This window comes from Pholcus phalangioides, unplaced genomic scaffold, assembly GCF_987345545.1.
Source record: "Pholcus phalangioides strain wild (caught in Gottingen) unplaced genomic scaffold, Ppha-v1.0 ptg000017l_1, whole genome shotgun sequence".
NCBI lineage: Eukaryota > Metazoa > Arthropoda > Arachnida > Araneae > Pholcidae > Pholcus > Pholcus phalangioides.
The window spans coordinates 12,396,785-12,410,737 of NW_028301610.1; the positions used below are offsets into that span (position 1 = coordinate 12,396,785).

The 13,953-nt window shown below is 35.1% G+C and overlaps 1 protein-coding gene across 1 annotated transcript in view; it reads left to right on the forward strand.

Annotated features, from left to right (window-relative positions):
• LOC149072396 (uncharacterized) overlaps positions 1-13,953 on the forward strand; it is a 62,116-nt gene that overhangs the window by 9,581 nt on the left and 38,582 nt on the right. Inside the window, exons 5-9 of the mRNA XM_089246711.1 lie at positions 5,988-6,151; positions 7,544-7,643; positions 9,273-9,430; positions 12,725-12,898; positions 13,290-13,410. Of these exons, the coding sequence (XP_089102837.1) occupies positions 5,988-6,151; positions 7,544-7,643; positions 9,273-9,430; positions 12,725-12,898; positions 13,290-13,410 (717 nt within the window). The remainder of the gene's footprint in view (positions 1-5,987; positions 6,152-7,543; positions 7,644-9,272; positions 9,431-12,724; positions 12,899-13,289; positions 13,411-13,953) is intronic.

Consider the following 13,953-nt stretch of genomic DNA (forward strand, 5'->3'; position numbering starts at 1 on the left):
TGTTTCTCGTACAGAAAATGCTGTTTTTTTGTGGGTCAAGACTGCCACAGAAAAGGTATTCTAATTGATTCTAATATTATAAAAGAAAAGGCGAAAAAATTTTACTCTTCTATAAAGGAAAGAGTTGGTGAAACGTCTATTTCATCAGAATTTTATGCAAGTAAAGGTTGTTTCATAGGTTTAAGAAACGATTCGGATCACGCAATGTAAAAATCACTGGTGATCAAGCCTCTGCCGACCAGGAAGCAGCTAGAAAATTTCCAAAGACTAGAAAATTATTGAAGAGAAGGGTTCACCTCAGCACGTGTTTAACGCTGTCGAAACTACACTATTTTGGAAGAAAACGCCGCAAAGAAGTTAAGCAAGAGAAAAAAATCGCGCTCCTGGTTTTAAGGCAAATAAAGATAGCTTACTATATTGTTTTTCGCAAAAATGCGTATGGGTACTTGATAAAGCCCACCATCATTTTTAAATCTATGAATCCGTGAACATTGAAGGGAAGGATAAGCCAAAGCTCCCAGTATTTTGGATGAACAACAAAAAGGCTAGGACTATGAAAACTTTTCCTGGATTGGGTTAAACGGTGTTTCGTTCCGGAAGTCAGGAGGTACCTTAAGAGTGAATACATGCTATTCAAAGTTCTTTTGATACTGGATTGACCGAGGAGCAATTAATGCAGCTTACTGCGCCTGAAACTGAAGCGGTACCAGATGAAAATCAAGATAAAGAAGTAGAAGACAAAAGTTCACCACAAGTAACATAGTGGAAGGGCTTCGCAAGCTCAAATCAGCAATAGATTATTTTCATAACATAGATCCCTCTATTTTACGTTCTTCACATATGGAAGAGGAATTGACATTAGTAGAGGCAGTGCCGTCTTAACGCATGGGCCCACCCGGGCACGGCCCGGGGGCCTCAAGAGAAGAGGGGCCTCAGAAAAACGAGAAGTAGTTGAATGTTTCGAGAAGTTATCAGCTAGGGCCTCAAAAAACCACTTGGCCCGGGGGCCCATGATGCTCTTAAGACGGCCCTGAGTAGAGGAAGCCTTGTCAACATAACTCCAACATACTTAATGATATGAAGAAGAAAACACGGCAAACAGAAAAATCATAACGTTCTTTCAGGAAACATCGCCAACAATCGCTGCACCCTCTTTTACATTCCCTTCTACCTCTGCGTCACCCTGCTTTCTCATGATGTTCAGTAAACGAGATGTACAAAAAAACCCCGTGGTTTCGGATATTCGCGGATTTCCGTATTCGCAGTCACCCCCGGAACGTAACCCCCGCCAATACGGGGGGGGGGCGACTGTAATGTGTAAGCATGTAATCAGCATAATTGTAATGAATCCATCTTAGTGCTGCATATGCAAGTTGGAATTCGAACTATACAAAAGGTATGCCATTCTTTTTTTCGTTTTCTAACTATGGGAAAATGAGAGAAAATAAAATTTCATGCGGCGTAAATTTAATTTGCAGCAAGAAAAACAAGAAATCGTATAATAGTTTTCCATCCTGGCCAAACTGCAATAGAATTTAGGACCTGGTGCCAGGGCCTCCACAAGGAGAGTCGAGCACACAAGCACGAGTGCCATTTCGCCCTTTAACACAAAGATTTGTACACCTTCTACATTTAACTGTGTGGATCATTCATATTATAATAATTAGAGCCCGGAAATGTAGGCACTAAAAATGGTCGAAATAGGCAGGCAAAAATGCACTTAAAATACCTCAAATAGGCACTAAAAAAAATCCTTTTATAATTTTTTAAAGGAAGGAAATATAACTGAAAACTCTAAGGTATTGGGTGTGTTGTGTGTCTAAAAACTAGCTGAAAAATTGGTTGCACTTAATCCATCGACCGTTTTTATTATGGTTTATAATAGCAGCATTATTATCCAAGTTAAATTTGTTTTCAAGCCCAAAATAAAGTATTTGAGGTCCCTCAGGTTAATTTCAAGGCCACCATTACCAGACGCGGGACCCGGAGAGAAAATGATCTGTGGGGTGCCTTCGAGTTGCGAGTAATTCTCGTTTATTTGATGTATTATTCGGAACAATCACTATCATTTCTGTAGTTGATACATAGCTACCTTGTTCTATTGTGTTTAAAAAAAATTTACTTTTTTTTATATTCCCTCATACGTATGCGTTACTCCTCCAAGAATGGGGCCCCGTGTGGCCGCATTTGTCTCATACTCAGAGACGGATTTAACGGCGGGCACACCGGGCGACCCCGACTTCTAAAGGGCCCCGAAAAACCCAAACTTCACACTTTTTCTAATTTAAGGGGCCCAATATTTTCTTCTGCGCCCGGGGCCTCGACCGACTTTAATCCGCCACTGCTCATACCCCTGAGGGCAGGGCCACAACTAGAGGGGAGCAGGCGGATCTCGTGCCCCGGACCAGAGGGGGCGCAAGTTTTATTCTCAAACCTCTCCTTCAACACTACAAGGGGGCGCTAAAATGCGCACTTGCCCCGGGTGACGAAACATCTAGTTGTGGCCCTGCCTGAAGGCGACTCTGTTCAATTTAATTAATACCAAAAAATATAAATAAATAAATAGCTATGGTTGTTTGCAGTGCATTTATGGTGTAAAAAACAAAATTAAAACATGGACCTCTTGAGCCCTGTCTTGTCCTACCTCTGTCCTACCTCGCCTTGTGTGACTCATGACGTCAACTGATGACCTCTTGGGACAATCATCGGTCAACTATACACATACAATGCCATCCAATGCTTGAGCGAGACATATAGCGTGAAGCATATGGAGAAACAAATTTCTAATTTTCCTCTGCTTTTCTAAAAGTGCGCCGCGTTCATCTGAAACAAAATTATTCACGTCTAACATCATCCGGTCAAAGCAAAGTTAATGCATGGCAACACCAAGTTCCCTATCTCTCTGATCATGTATTTACGTTTAAATGGAGCTGGAAGGACTAGGGCGGGGGAGAAAACTTTCTGATGGTAATTGATACTAAGAGTTGGGAAAAAATTTTAAAAAGTATTTATTTTGTTCTCAATGCTCAAAATATCCAAGTTTGCATATTATGGCTTCTGAAACGCATCAATTAACTTAAAACTATGTAAAAATAGGCATTTATATGGCAGAAAAAGTTCAAAAAATACATTTTTTCATAAAAGCTTGAAAATAGGCATTTATGGCACTTTTCCTGAACTTTCGGGCTCTAATAGTAATATAAATATAATGATAATATATTATTAAGTTTAAAAAGTATAGAGTAAGCAAGGCCGAAAATCGTCGTATAAACGGAAGGAATCGTATAAATGGGGTTTCGGTGTAAATAAGTGATTTTGGGAATTCTCGGGAAATTCAATTTCCCTTTCCCGAGGGCTTCAAAATGTCGGGAATATGGAAACCCTATTCACGAGTCCCGTGGGAAGCGTTATTTCTTAGTTCTAAGAACAAAAATGCAGAGAAAAAAAATCTCCCCAACACTTTTCCCTTCTTTCTACTGTTACTCGTGATCTCACGCGACCTTGAAAAATAGTTTTACTACTTTGAAGTACAAATGAAGCATTTTACTGTACTGTACTGATATAACCCGCGGGTTGTTGAAGAATAAAATAAGGTATCTAAAATCTTAGTTGCATCATCCCTGAATGAGGGGTCGTATACCGAATTTTCCAATTTCGGAGAGTTTACTTTTCCCTGCGGGTTACATACCGGGAATTACGGTACTTTCGCGGCCGTACCGACATTCAAAGACAGCGTCTATACGGCATAAAGTTGCTTGCTTCCTACAAGATTGCGAATGTGCATTTTTTTTGAAAAATCGCAAAGGATTTATTGGAACGGCCGTTTAAATTGTAGAAAATTTTCCAAGATCGGTGGGAAAAAAACCGAATCTGTATAAAAACTCTACCTTTAATATCCACAGTTTTGCCATCTAGCCGCTATGCGGTCGTCACCGTTTCGCATCACGAAAATCGGGTGTGTACGCGGAATCGGCCTTTGAAGGTCACAAGGATTTCTTTACAGAAATTTTACGTCACTAACATTCAAAAAGAATTTTAAATTAACAGATAGTATAATAATGTGGTTTTTTTTCAATATTTTAATTTTCTAAAAAAACATTTATAATATCTTCTGGATCTTGGGGGGGGGGGGCGGTAGCACGTGCTCTCATGCCCTCCTTGAATTTCGCGTTTAGAGAAAATCCGGGTTTGGAACCCACGATTGTGCAGTGATAATTGACTAAATATGATTTTCTAAGGTTTTCCAACTTTGAGTTGACCATCTCTTTGAAAAAAAAAAAAAAAAAACTTTGTTGCCATGACAATCACACAGACCCACAGCACAAATATGTATGCATTAAATGTCAAATCCACACATTAGCAATTCGGAGGATAGGTGGCACCACCTACTGAACACAAAACAAGCCAAACACTGGAAACACAGACAAGCACACTGTTAAGTTTCACCAGAGCAAATCTGACTTAGCTCCCATATTCATGTGTAAAAATATGTGGCAGTTAAATGATAGACCACAGTTGTGGACCATCAGGGAGAAAAAAGAAAATCATTCCACCAAGAAATCGCTTTGCAAGGATATATACGAATAGGGAATCAGCAGATAAGCATCAGAATCATTTGCTTTAAATTTAATCAAAAGATATTATTGAAAGAGTTAAGGTTTTTCCGAAATGAAAAATCAACCAGAAGAGAATTTGTAATTTGTAGATTAATCTATTAATAAATATACAAATGTGCCTACCTTATATTTGTTTTAGATTTATTTTACCCACACATGTAAAATGTCCATATGTTAAATTCTCAGTGTTAATGGGTTTCTTTGCAAACTCTACTGCTAGACAATGAAAATAAAAGAAACTATTTTTAGCTGGTAAACTAATCTTTTTGTCAATAAACCTTTGAATTAAACCTGTTTTTAGAAATAAATTATGATTCACGTGGATGCCAGTGAATGATGGTGGGGGAACCATACTTTAGTTTTTTTTTAGCCCCAATGAAATTTCTAGCTACAGGCCTGGAGTACAGCATCATCTCTATATAGTGAGAAAAAAAGGCAAGATTGAGATGATTATATGAGTACTAAGACAAATACCGTCCTCGACAGGGTTGCAATATATCATCATACTAGTGTTTCACCTAAAAGAAGACTAAAAAGGCCGCTGTGGTGGTCGAGTGGTTATAGTGACGGACTCGCGATGCGAGGATCCGGGTTCGAACTTCACAGTGGTGGTCGGCTGAAGTTGGTTTTCTGTGGTTCCCAAGTTCAAGGCGCAAATGCGAACCGATCTCCCCGTTAAAAAGTCTCGCCACAGAGAGCAACAGTCCTACAACGATAAATCATTCTCAATCATAACACTTCACTCATAGTTTGAGAAACTGGTGGCAGATGGCAGCACTACCAAGCATTACAAAAAAATAACTTCACGTCAGGTTGCACTACACGTACACGCACATTCCCGCATGTACCGATTCGTTGGGGGTTCCGCGGGGGGGGGGTGCATGTGTGGTGTAGCAGTAGTAGGTAGGGCCTCCAAAAATGGCTCGGGGATCCATGATGTTCTTAAGTCAGCCACCTCGTTGGGCAATTTGCCTGTTGTGGCGTTGCATTTGTATAAAACACTTTTACAGTTAGCTGAAATTCCCCCACATAAGAAGTGTTAATTGGTGCTTAAATGTATACAAAAATATCTGTTGCAAAGCTGAAACTGAAGCAGAAATAAATTGATTGTGCATCTCTTGGTGAACAAACAAAATTTCATTCAAAACCTCACCCAACAACTTCCATGATATTTAATCATTGTTAATTAAATACTATCTTTCAAATATGGTTAAAACATTTTTTTTCACGCCTCATCCAAGAATGTAATTATATAATTCATGGTCTAAAATTTATCTAGATGTAATATTTTTTTTTTCAATGAAATTAAATTATATGTTTGTTTGTTAAACTAGTTTGGGTGCCTTGCTAGAAACCTTTTTCAATTTTCAGGTATGACTTGCAAATCACTGACAATGAATATAACATCACCAAAGTTTATGAAGGAAATGCCAACAGAGTGGATCTATGAAACTAAAGGTGAACCAATAGTTAGGGGCCCATCTGCTATGTTCAGGTATGCTTCAAGCACATGGAAGAATGACAGATCAAGAATGGTAGGTGTAGTAAAGTTTGCAGATTACAAATATCTTTCAACTGTGTCTCTAGTTTTGTATATAGTCAAACTTAAATCATTCAAATTATTGATATCTTGAATGAAATTCAATCTCTCTTCTATATGCAGGGAAAGTCCTATATGGCTACACCCTCTAGAATAGTGTTTCCCAAAGTGGGCAATATCGCCCCCCGTGGGCGATGGAATGGTCCGGGGGACAATAGAAGCTAAGAGTATAGCATAGGATCCTATGGGTTTTCTTGAGTCGGGGTGATGAGAGAAAAAAATTTCTGAAGAAGGGGAAGATTGAACAAAAAAGTTTGGGAAACTGCTCTATAGAATGACAATTACCTATATGATGATATTACTCCTTGTTCCCAATGCACTTTTCACAGTGTTAATATATTCCATCTGTAACAATAAATCCTTTATAATGATATGTTGAGTATCGCTATAAAGGAGCTTCACTCATGGGCAGAGATACGGGGGCAGCCCCCCCCCCCCAGTGTCAAAGGTGGAGTCGACTGATCTAATGTATATATGTATGTATGAATTGACATTATCATTATCATGCCCCCCCCCCCAGCAATAATGACTGTGCCCCCAGACTTCCAAGTCTATCTCCGCCTATGGCTTCACTGTATTTTCTTTAAATTTAAGTTATATTACTTGAATTTTTGATGATTCAGTTTTTGGATAGATGCACTTCAAGATATCAAAACATTTGACTGTACCTACACTTTCATCAATGAATAAAAAGACAAAGTTGATTCTGAGATTGCCATCCCATGCAATGAAAAAAAATTGTTTTTTCTTTCAACCTCATTCTATGGTTGCCAAACAACAAAGGTTTATATGTATTCAGTCCTTCCAAGTATACATGCCTTTGTCAGGAAAGTCAGTTTATGAGAATTGAAAACTTCAACACAGTCACATAATAATGTATTTTTATTTAATAATTTGATGATTTTTCTCTTGAACATTTTTCAAGCAGACTGACTTTTTTTCATCTAAATTAGTAAATATCTCTAAAAAGAATGCAAATATGAATGTGAAAAAAATAGAGTTCACCAAACAGTTTTCCTTCAAAATTTAATGTTAAAGAACTAGCTACTGTTACAGAAGGAAGTCTTAGCTATCAGAGAATCAATAAGTATGTAACAAATTTAAATTGTGGAATTGCTCAATGATAAAGTGTTCAAATCCCTTTAAAAAATCTAATTCAAAAATTTTGAACTCATAAAATGGTAATTTTTATTTTAAAAAAGATGTTTGTACTTTGACTATCATAAAAATTGAATAAATTTTAATCCATGTTTACTTTATTTTCCTAGAAGCTAAAAAAATTTGTGAGTGCAAATTATTCTTATATGTACATTTATAATGAATCTAGGTTTATATTGGTGAAATAGAGGATCCAGTAAGAAAAATTAAAGTGCAGCAATGGAGACGATGTAATAAAGAAGGGGAAACAGTGGATTATTATTTCACATGTAAGTAAAATAAAATACCAAAACAAATGTGTTTTAGAAAATTTCAAACAATTTAAATACGTCAATGTAGAAGCTGAAAAATAGCTTATACAAATTTATTAATCTATATTAAAGCCTCACTTATTTAACTTTATAACTACTGCATTCCCTCAAATCTAACATACTTTTATCTGTAAAATCAAACCTGTTTATGTGGGTATGCATAAGAACCAGTAAAAATATATTCTTTTAAATATGCATTTTTGTACTTTAAAAAAAAAGTGAGTGGAGATATGAGTAAATACTGTAGATATTCATAAGAATGACAATTAGAAACCTTTTCAACTTACATGAGCCTATACAGTAGATTCTTGCAAATCCGGCACATATCAGACCATAGTATGCTGGATTACTGGAGAAGTCAGTTGAAAAATGTCATTTAAATAATATTAAATTCGAATTTAATATTATTTAAATGTGCACAGATCTGTGCACAGAGATGCAATAGCATGTTTTCTTCTTCTATGCTCAAAGGAAACCTGCGTAAAAATACTAGATTGCTGGATGTGCCAGGCCAACGCACGGCCAGAGGGATTGTGTGTGTTGTGAGTGTCTACTATATATGTATTGTCAAACATAAGTGTCTCTTCTGCTCAACGGAAGAACAGTTGCTATATTTACCTCTTAAATTAGCCAGTTACAAGCAGGGCCGCAACTAGGGGGGAGCAGGCGGGTCTCGTGCCCCGGGCACAAGGGGGCGCAAATTTCACTCTGAAACCTCTCCTTCAACATTACAAGGGGGCATTAAAATGTGCGCTTGCCCTGGATGACCAAGCATCTAGTTGCGGCCCTGGTTATAAGCAAGTTCTCCTCCTAGGGTAATCACAGTGATTCAGTTAAGCAATTTTTAATCAAAAATTGTATGAAATCAAAAGTACACATAAATAATTTGTAATATAGTGAAAACCCTTGCTACAACGATATATATAAAGTATACTCAATACAATTATTAATCCTCTACAAAGATACTTTTTAAAATCTTGTTTGGAAATGTCTATAGCCCAATGTTAAATTGCTGCCTCTCTATGTAATGATAATCCTTCTACAGCAATATTTTTTTTGGTCCGTAAAGTATCGTTATATTGAGGTTTCACTGCAGTTATAATAATTGAAACTTGCCTTGTTTCATAGTCTGTACAGCTGCCTCTGTGTGCTCATGTGGGTATTATGGTTGAGTAACCTCAATCATGAGACTCCAGGTTCAAACTCATTTGTGGCACAGTGGTGGTTGGCTCAAGTTGGTTTTATGTGATTTTCCAACTTTGAGGCGAAAATCCAAGCCAGTTTTCTCATTGAAAAAAAATCTTGTTACAGCAAGAAATACTTAACATTTATTTAAACCCATTTAAGTATTTGTTCACTGCCAGTTTTGACTTCAAAGAGATAGATGGCAGCACATGAATACATACATGCAAGAAAAAAACTCTAACAAATTCCTTATTAAGGTTCACAGTAATTAACTTTGACACAGGCCACCTCTGTGGAGGTAAAATGGTCATGAATTGCATCTTTGGGGATAGACCAAGGCTCCGTATAGTTCATATCTGTGAAAGTCTCTACAACTCTTTCACATATGTGTTTCTTTTTTAGTGGACAGTCGTGATGACGAATTTGAACAAAGAGAACTAACCACAGTCCCATTAAGAATTAATGTAACCAAAGATGGTGATACATCAGATAAATATCCAAAAACCTATGAAATCATGATTCTCCAGCCTTATATATCAGACCAATCAAAAGTGTTACAGGTAATTTTTTGAACATTTCACATTTTTTTAACTGTCATAGGCTACTATTATGGTTGAGACAACCATAAGTATTCTTTATGGGCATTGTATAATATTTTATCATGTGTATATATTGTTTATAATTTTTGTTAATTGCATTTTTAATTGGGTTGCTATATTTTTGAAATATATGACATTCATATTTTTATGGGCATCTTTTTCTCATCCACCTCATTGGGCATTTTGCCTGTTGTGGCGTTGTATTTGTATTTATGAATAAAAATTACAAATAACTGAGCTATGTTCATAAGTTCATAAACTGATGCTGTTCAATCTCATTGTAATGTTGTTAATTGTATTATTGTAACTTCATGATGCATGCATACGAATAAGAAAAACAATTGGTCAAAATGAAGATTGCTGGAGCTATCTGTATGGATACTTTCCCTTTGCTTGCCATTCTTCATATTTTTTCTCACATAAGCCATAGCTCTTTTTCGAATTTTGCTTGTTTTAAATTTTTATCTAGTGTTTAATTTTATTAATTTTTGGAAAGGTTTCGTGTGTTGCCTTTCGAGCCCCTCTATTCTGGAAAACAAATCCAGTGATTTGGTTTCTTCAAATTGAGTCACAATTCAAAACAGCAGGCATAACCATTGATGAAACTCCAGTTCATTCTGTTGTAGGAGCTCTTGATTACAAAGTTTTGAACTATGTTTCTAATATTATTTGCAATTCTCCTCAACAGCACATGTACGAGACTCAAAATTTGCATGTTTGAGCAATCAGAATCTTCAAATTGTGAATGTTACTCCAGAAACTTCAACTAGGCGACAATCACCTGTTCCAGCTTTTGCATGAAATACAAACATTAGCTGGGGGTAAAATGGAAAGTGACATTTTGAAAAATCTCTGGATGCGAGGATTATCTTTGCACTCCCAACAAATAGTACAAGCTTCTAGTGAACTGTTAAATAGTTAGCAAAAATAGCTGATAAAACCTGTGAGGTTTCTCATGTGTCATCTAATACTGTAGCACATACGAGCTACTGCTCCGTGATTCTCAGATCCATACTAATTCTGACTTAGTAAGTCAACAGGCAATATTATCAATCTTTCAAGTCAACAGCCAATCTTTCCAGAACTATTTCAACTTGACTGGAACACAATACATTTTAGTAAAGTGACTAGGGTAACATAATTAAGAGCAACCACTTGGACCAGCTTGGCTGCGCAAAGAAATTATATTTACATTGTTAGTACTCAATAAACAACAACTAGTTGTTAGCAGCCCATCTCCTACGATGAGAGACTGAGAGAAGAAATCTAGAAACCTTAAGAAAAAATGCACTGCTTCATGTTTCTTTAAGGCTACTTGTACTTGTTGAGAACTGGTTTGTTCTCGGTCCAATCGGAGTACTTGTTACCTCTGATGCACGATGAAAACTATGACATCATTCAACCTGTTTTGCATATTGGCATGTAACAATAATTATTTTGAGTATTACTGTTTTTTGGATGGCAACGGTACAAACAAGAAGGAGGAAGTTGGTCAAACTTCCCCCATGATGTCAAATAGAGTATTATGGGTGAGATCAAAGAATTATTGGCACCAACGAAAATCTGCGGTCACCTTCCGCCAGTGAGACAAAGTATTTTACATAATATAATTATTTACAGGACTAACTAGGCTGGGGCAACCGGGGTGCTGCTCCTGGGCCCCAAGATGAATGTGGGGCCCCAAAAAAGTTTAAAATTGTTTTGCATAATAACCCTTCCAAGAGAGGGGCTGTAAGAAAAAGTCTGCCCTGGGGCTCCGAGAAGGCACACTATGGCCCTGATTATTTACATTTGAACTAGGGGGTTAATGGTGGTGACATGACAATGGTACTGCAGGAACATATGACCCAAAGGGTGATCTGGGTGATGATTTTTTATTAAATGTTAAAATATGTAGTTCATATTTTTATTAAATTAATGCCTAACAAAAAATTCCATCATACAAAAATTAATTAAATAATATCAGAGAACTGTTTTTTTAATAGATGGTCTTTAAAATAGTTCAAAATTATGGTTTTATCGTATTTTAAAAATGAATACCATAAAAAAATTCTCAACATCCAAGTTAGATAATTTTGTTACAATTATATGATTTTGTATTAAAACAAAATTTTGTATTAAGTTCAATAACAGTGTTTTTAAAAAGTCAAGTTGTATTTTTTGTATTCAGCCGATTTTCAGACAGAATTCAAAATTTTCTATACAATGTCTCCTTAACTCCTTTACGTACAGCAGCAAGGTATGCCCATTGTAGATGGAAGAAATACATTTGAGCTCTCTGTCTCTTCTTCAAAGACTTCATTGGTAACCCTGTAAATGGGAATTAATTTTTTCTTTTATTTTGGCATTTTTTTCCTTCTCTCCTTTGTCATAGTTTAACGAGTAAGAAAAGAAATATACAGTAATATTACATATTTAGAGAATGGTTAGCTGGGAGAGAGGGAGAAATAATGGAAAACCTGCTCCACTCATCTTTTTACCCTTCATTTTCTGTATGTTAACCCATTTTTCACTGACATTACATTTGTGCAATGCTTTTTTTAAAAAAATTTTCCATTAATTTTTTTATTCAAATTTTTATATGGAATTAACATTTTTGGAAATTAAAAGGTTCAATGAATGCCATATTTTTTAAAATTTGTTGACAAAGAAATTTAATTTTTTATGCCTTTTCAAAAATAAAATTTTTGGAAATTTTATCCTGATTTTTGATGCAGAATTTTTTTTTTCCATGACATAAACAGAAATAAATTTTTAAAAAATAGAAAAAAATATATATGAATATTTTTTTTTTTTTTTTTTGTCACATGATAAACATGAGGTTTCCCAGTATCACAATCACTAATTATTTTAATTAAATTAAGTTCATATTAATTAGAAAGTTTATTAATTGTAAATTTATATTAATTACAAATAAAAACATGCTAAATTAATAGCCAATTTTTTTAAACTTCTCAAATATGTTATTCAAGTAACCAGTTACCATATATAAAAAACATTGTACAATTTGGTCATGAATTTGAGGAGCGGTCAAAAATTGGTTAATAATACCAGTTTTTGAGATTTTTCCCTGGTTCTTTGCATCCTAAAATTTGTAGTTTAGGCTAACAGCCTGTACATAAAGGGGTTAAAGTCATATAAACAGGGTTCCATTGTATTGCATTGTAGAAATAAAGAAAATGATGTACCCTGTACTAGTTAGTTCAAAAGTTTAAAAATAAAATCCTTGAAAATGTATGTTTTATTCTTTGGCAGGTTCCAACTGGCAAAGGTTGCATTCGCGGAGATCTTGTCCCCAAACCAAAAATGCCAAACTATTTGGAATCGAATATATTTACAATGGCTGAGGTTGTTTGCTTAAACTGCGATGGAAAAAAACTTGGTGATGGAAAAGATGGAGGTTTATGGAACTATTATTCAACTTTTACTGTAATTATCTTCCATTATAATATGTTGTTAATTTTTTTTTTATCAAAAATTGATTTGTTGGTATAATTTTGTATGAATAACCAATTCTCCCAATTAAAATCTTGCATTTACACATAGAAATAATCTTCACTCAGGAAAATGCTGTGTTTTGATTGAGTAAAAAAATCGTAATGGTGATAGTTATGCTTTTAATTTATTGACACAGCCAAGCTACACAGCATAGCAATTTTTTTTTTGTTGCTGAAAATTAATGCATTCTGTTTTATTTTATATGAAATATAATTCTTATAAAATATTTTACTACAACTAAAATATCCATTAATACCACGAGAGTGATTTAATGAATTTATAGAAATGCATTAGAAGTTCTGATGTTTTTAATTTTACTTAGTATGCAGTTGATCAAGGATCTAGCCTGTTTGCATATATATACACACCATGGGGTGCAATTGATGAAACTGGAAAACAAGTACCAGGGGGACTGAAACATGTTCTATATGATGGAAGAAGTGGTAACAACAGTTTTTTTTTAAACAGTTTGCTCCAAATTTGTATTTAATGATGGATGGTAAAATTCCTTTCTAACCAAAACATAACCCCACTGTTTTAATTTGTTGTGATGAAAATATAAATGTGAGCAAGAAATTATATTGAAAAGTTCATTATGTCTTAAATAATTCAAATGCAAAATAATTAATCACATCCTTAACAAGGATGAGTTAGCTCATTTATTTGGAAAAACTACACATAATCTTTTGTACTTTTGCAACCATGGAGGAAGGTTGGAAAAAACATTCATCTCATCATTTTTTATTTCTTTTCAATTGAAATATAGACAAACATTTTGATTTGATGGTCCCTGATTGAACTATAAAAGTATATAGTCTGGAGAAGACAGTATAATTATTTTTCATTTACAGATATCTTTACAGATTGCTTTACACAATTTCACTATAACACAATTTTGAAAAGTTAATTTTACCCCCATCAAAATATTATTGATTGTGAAAGGAGGTTTTCAGTTAGAAGCCCTATAATATCATTTTTAGTGTTAT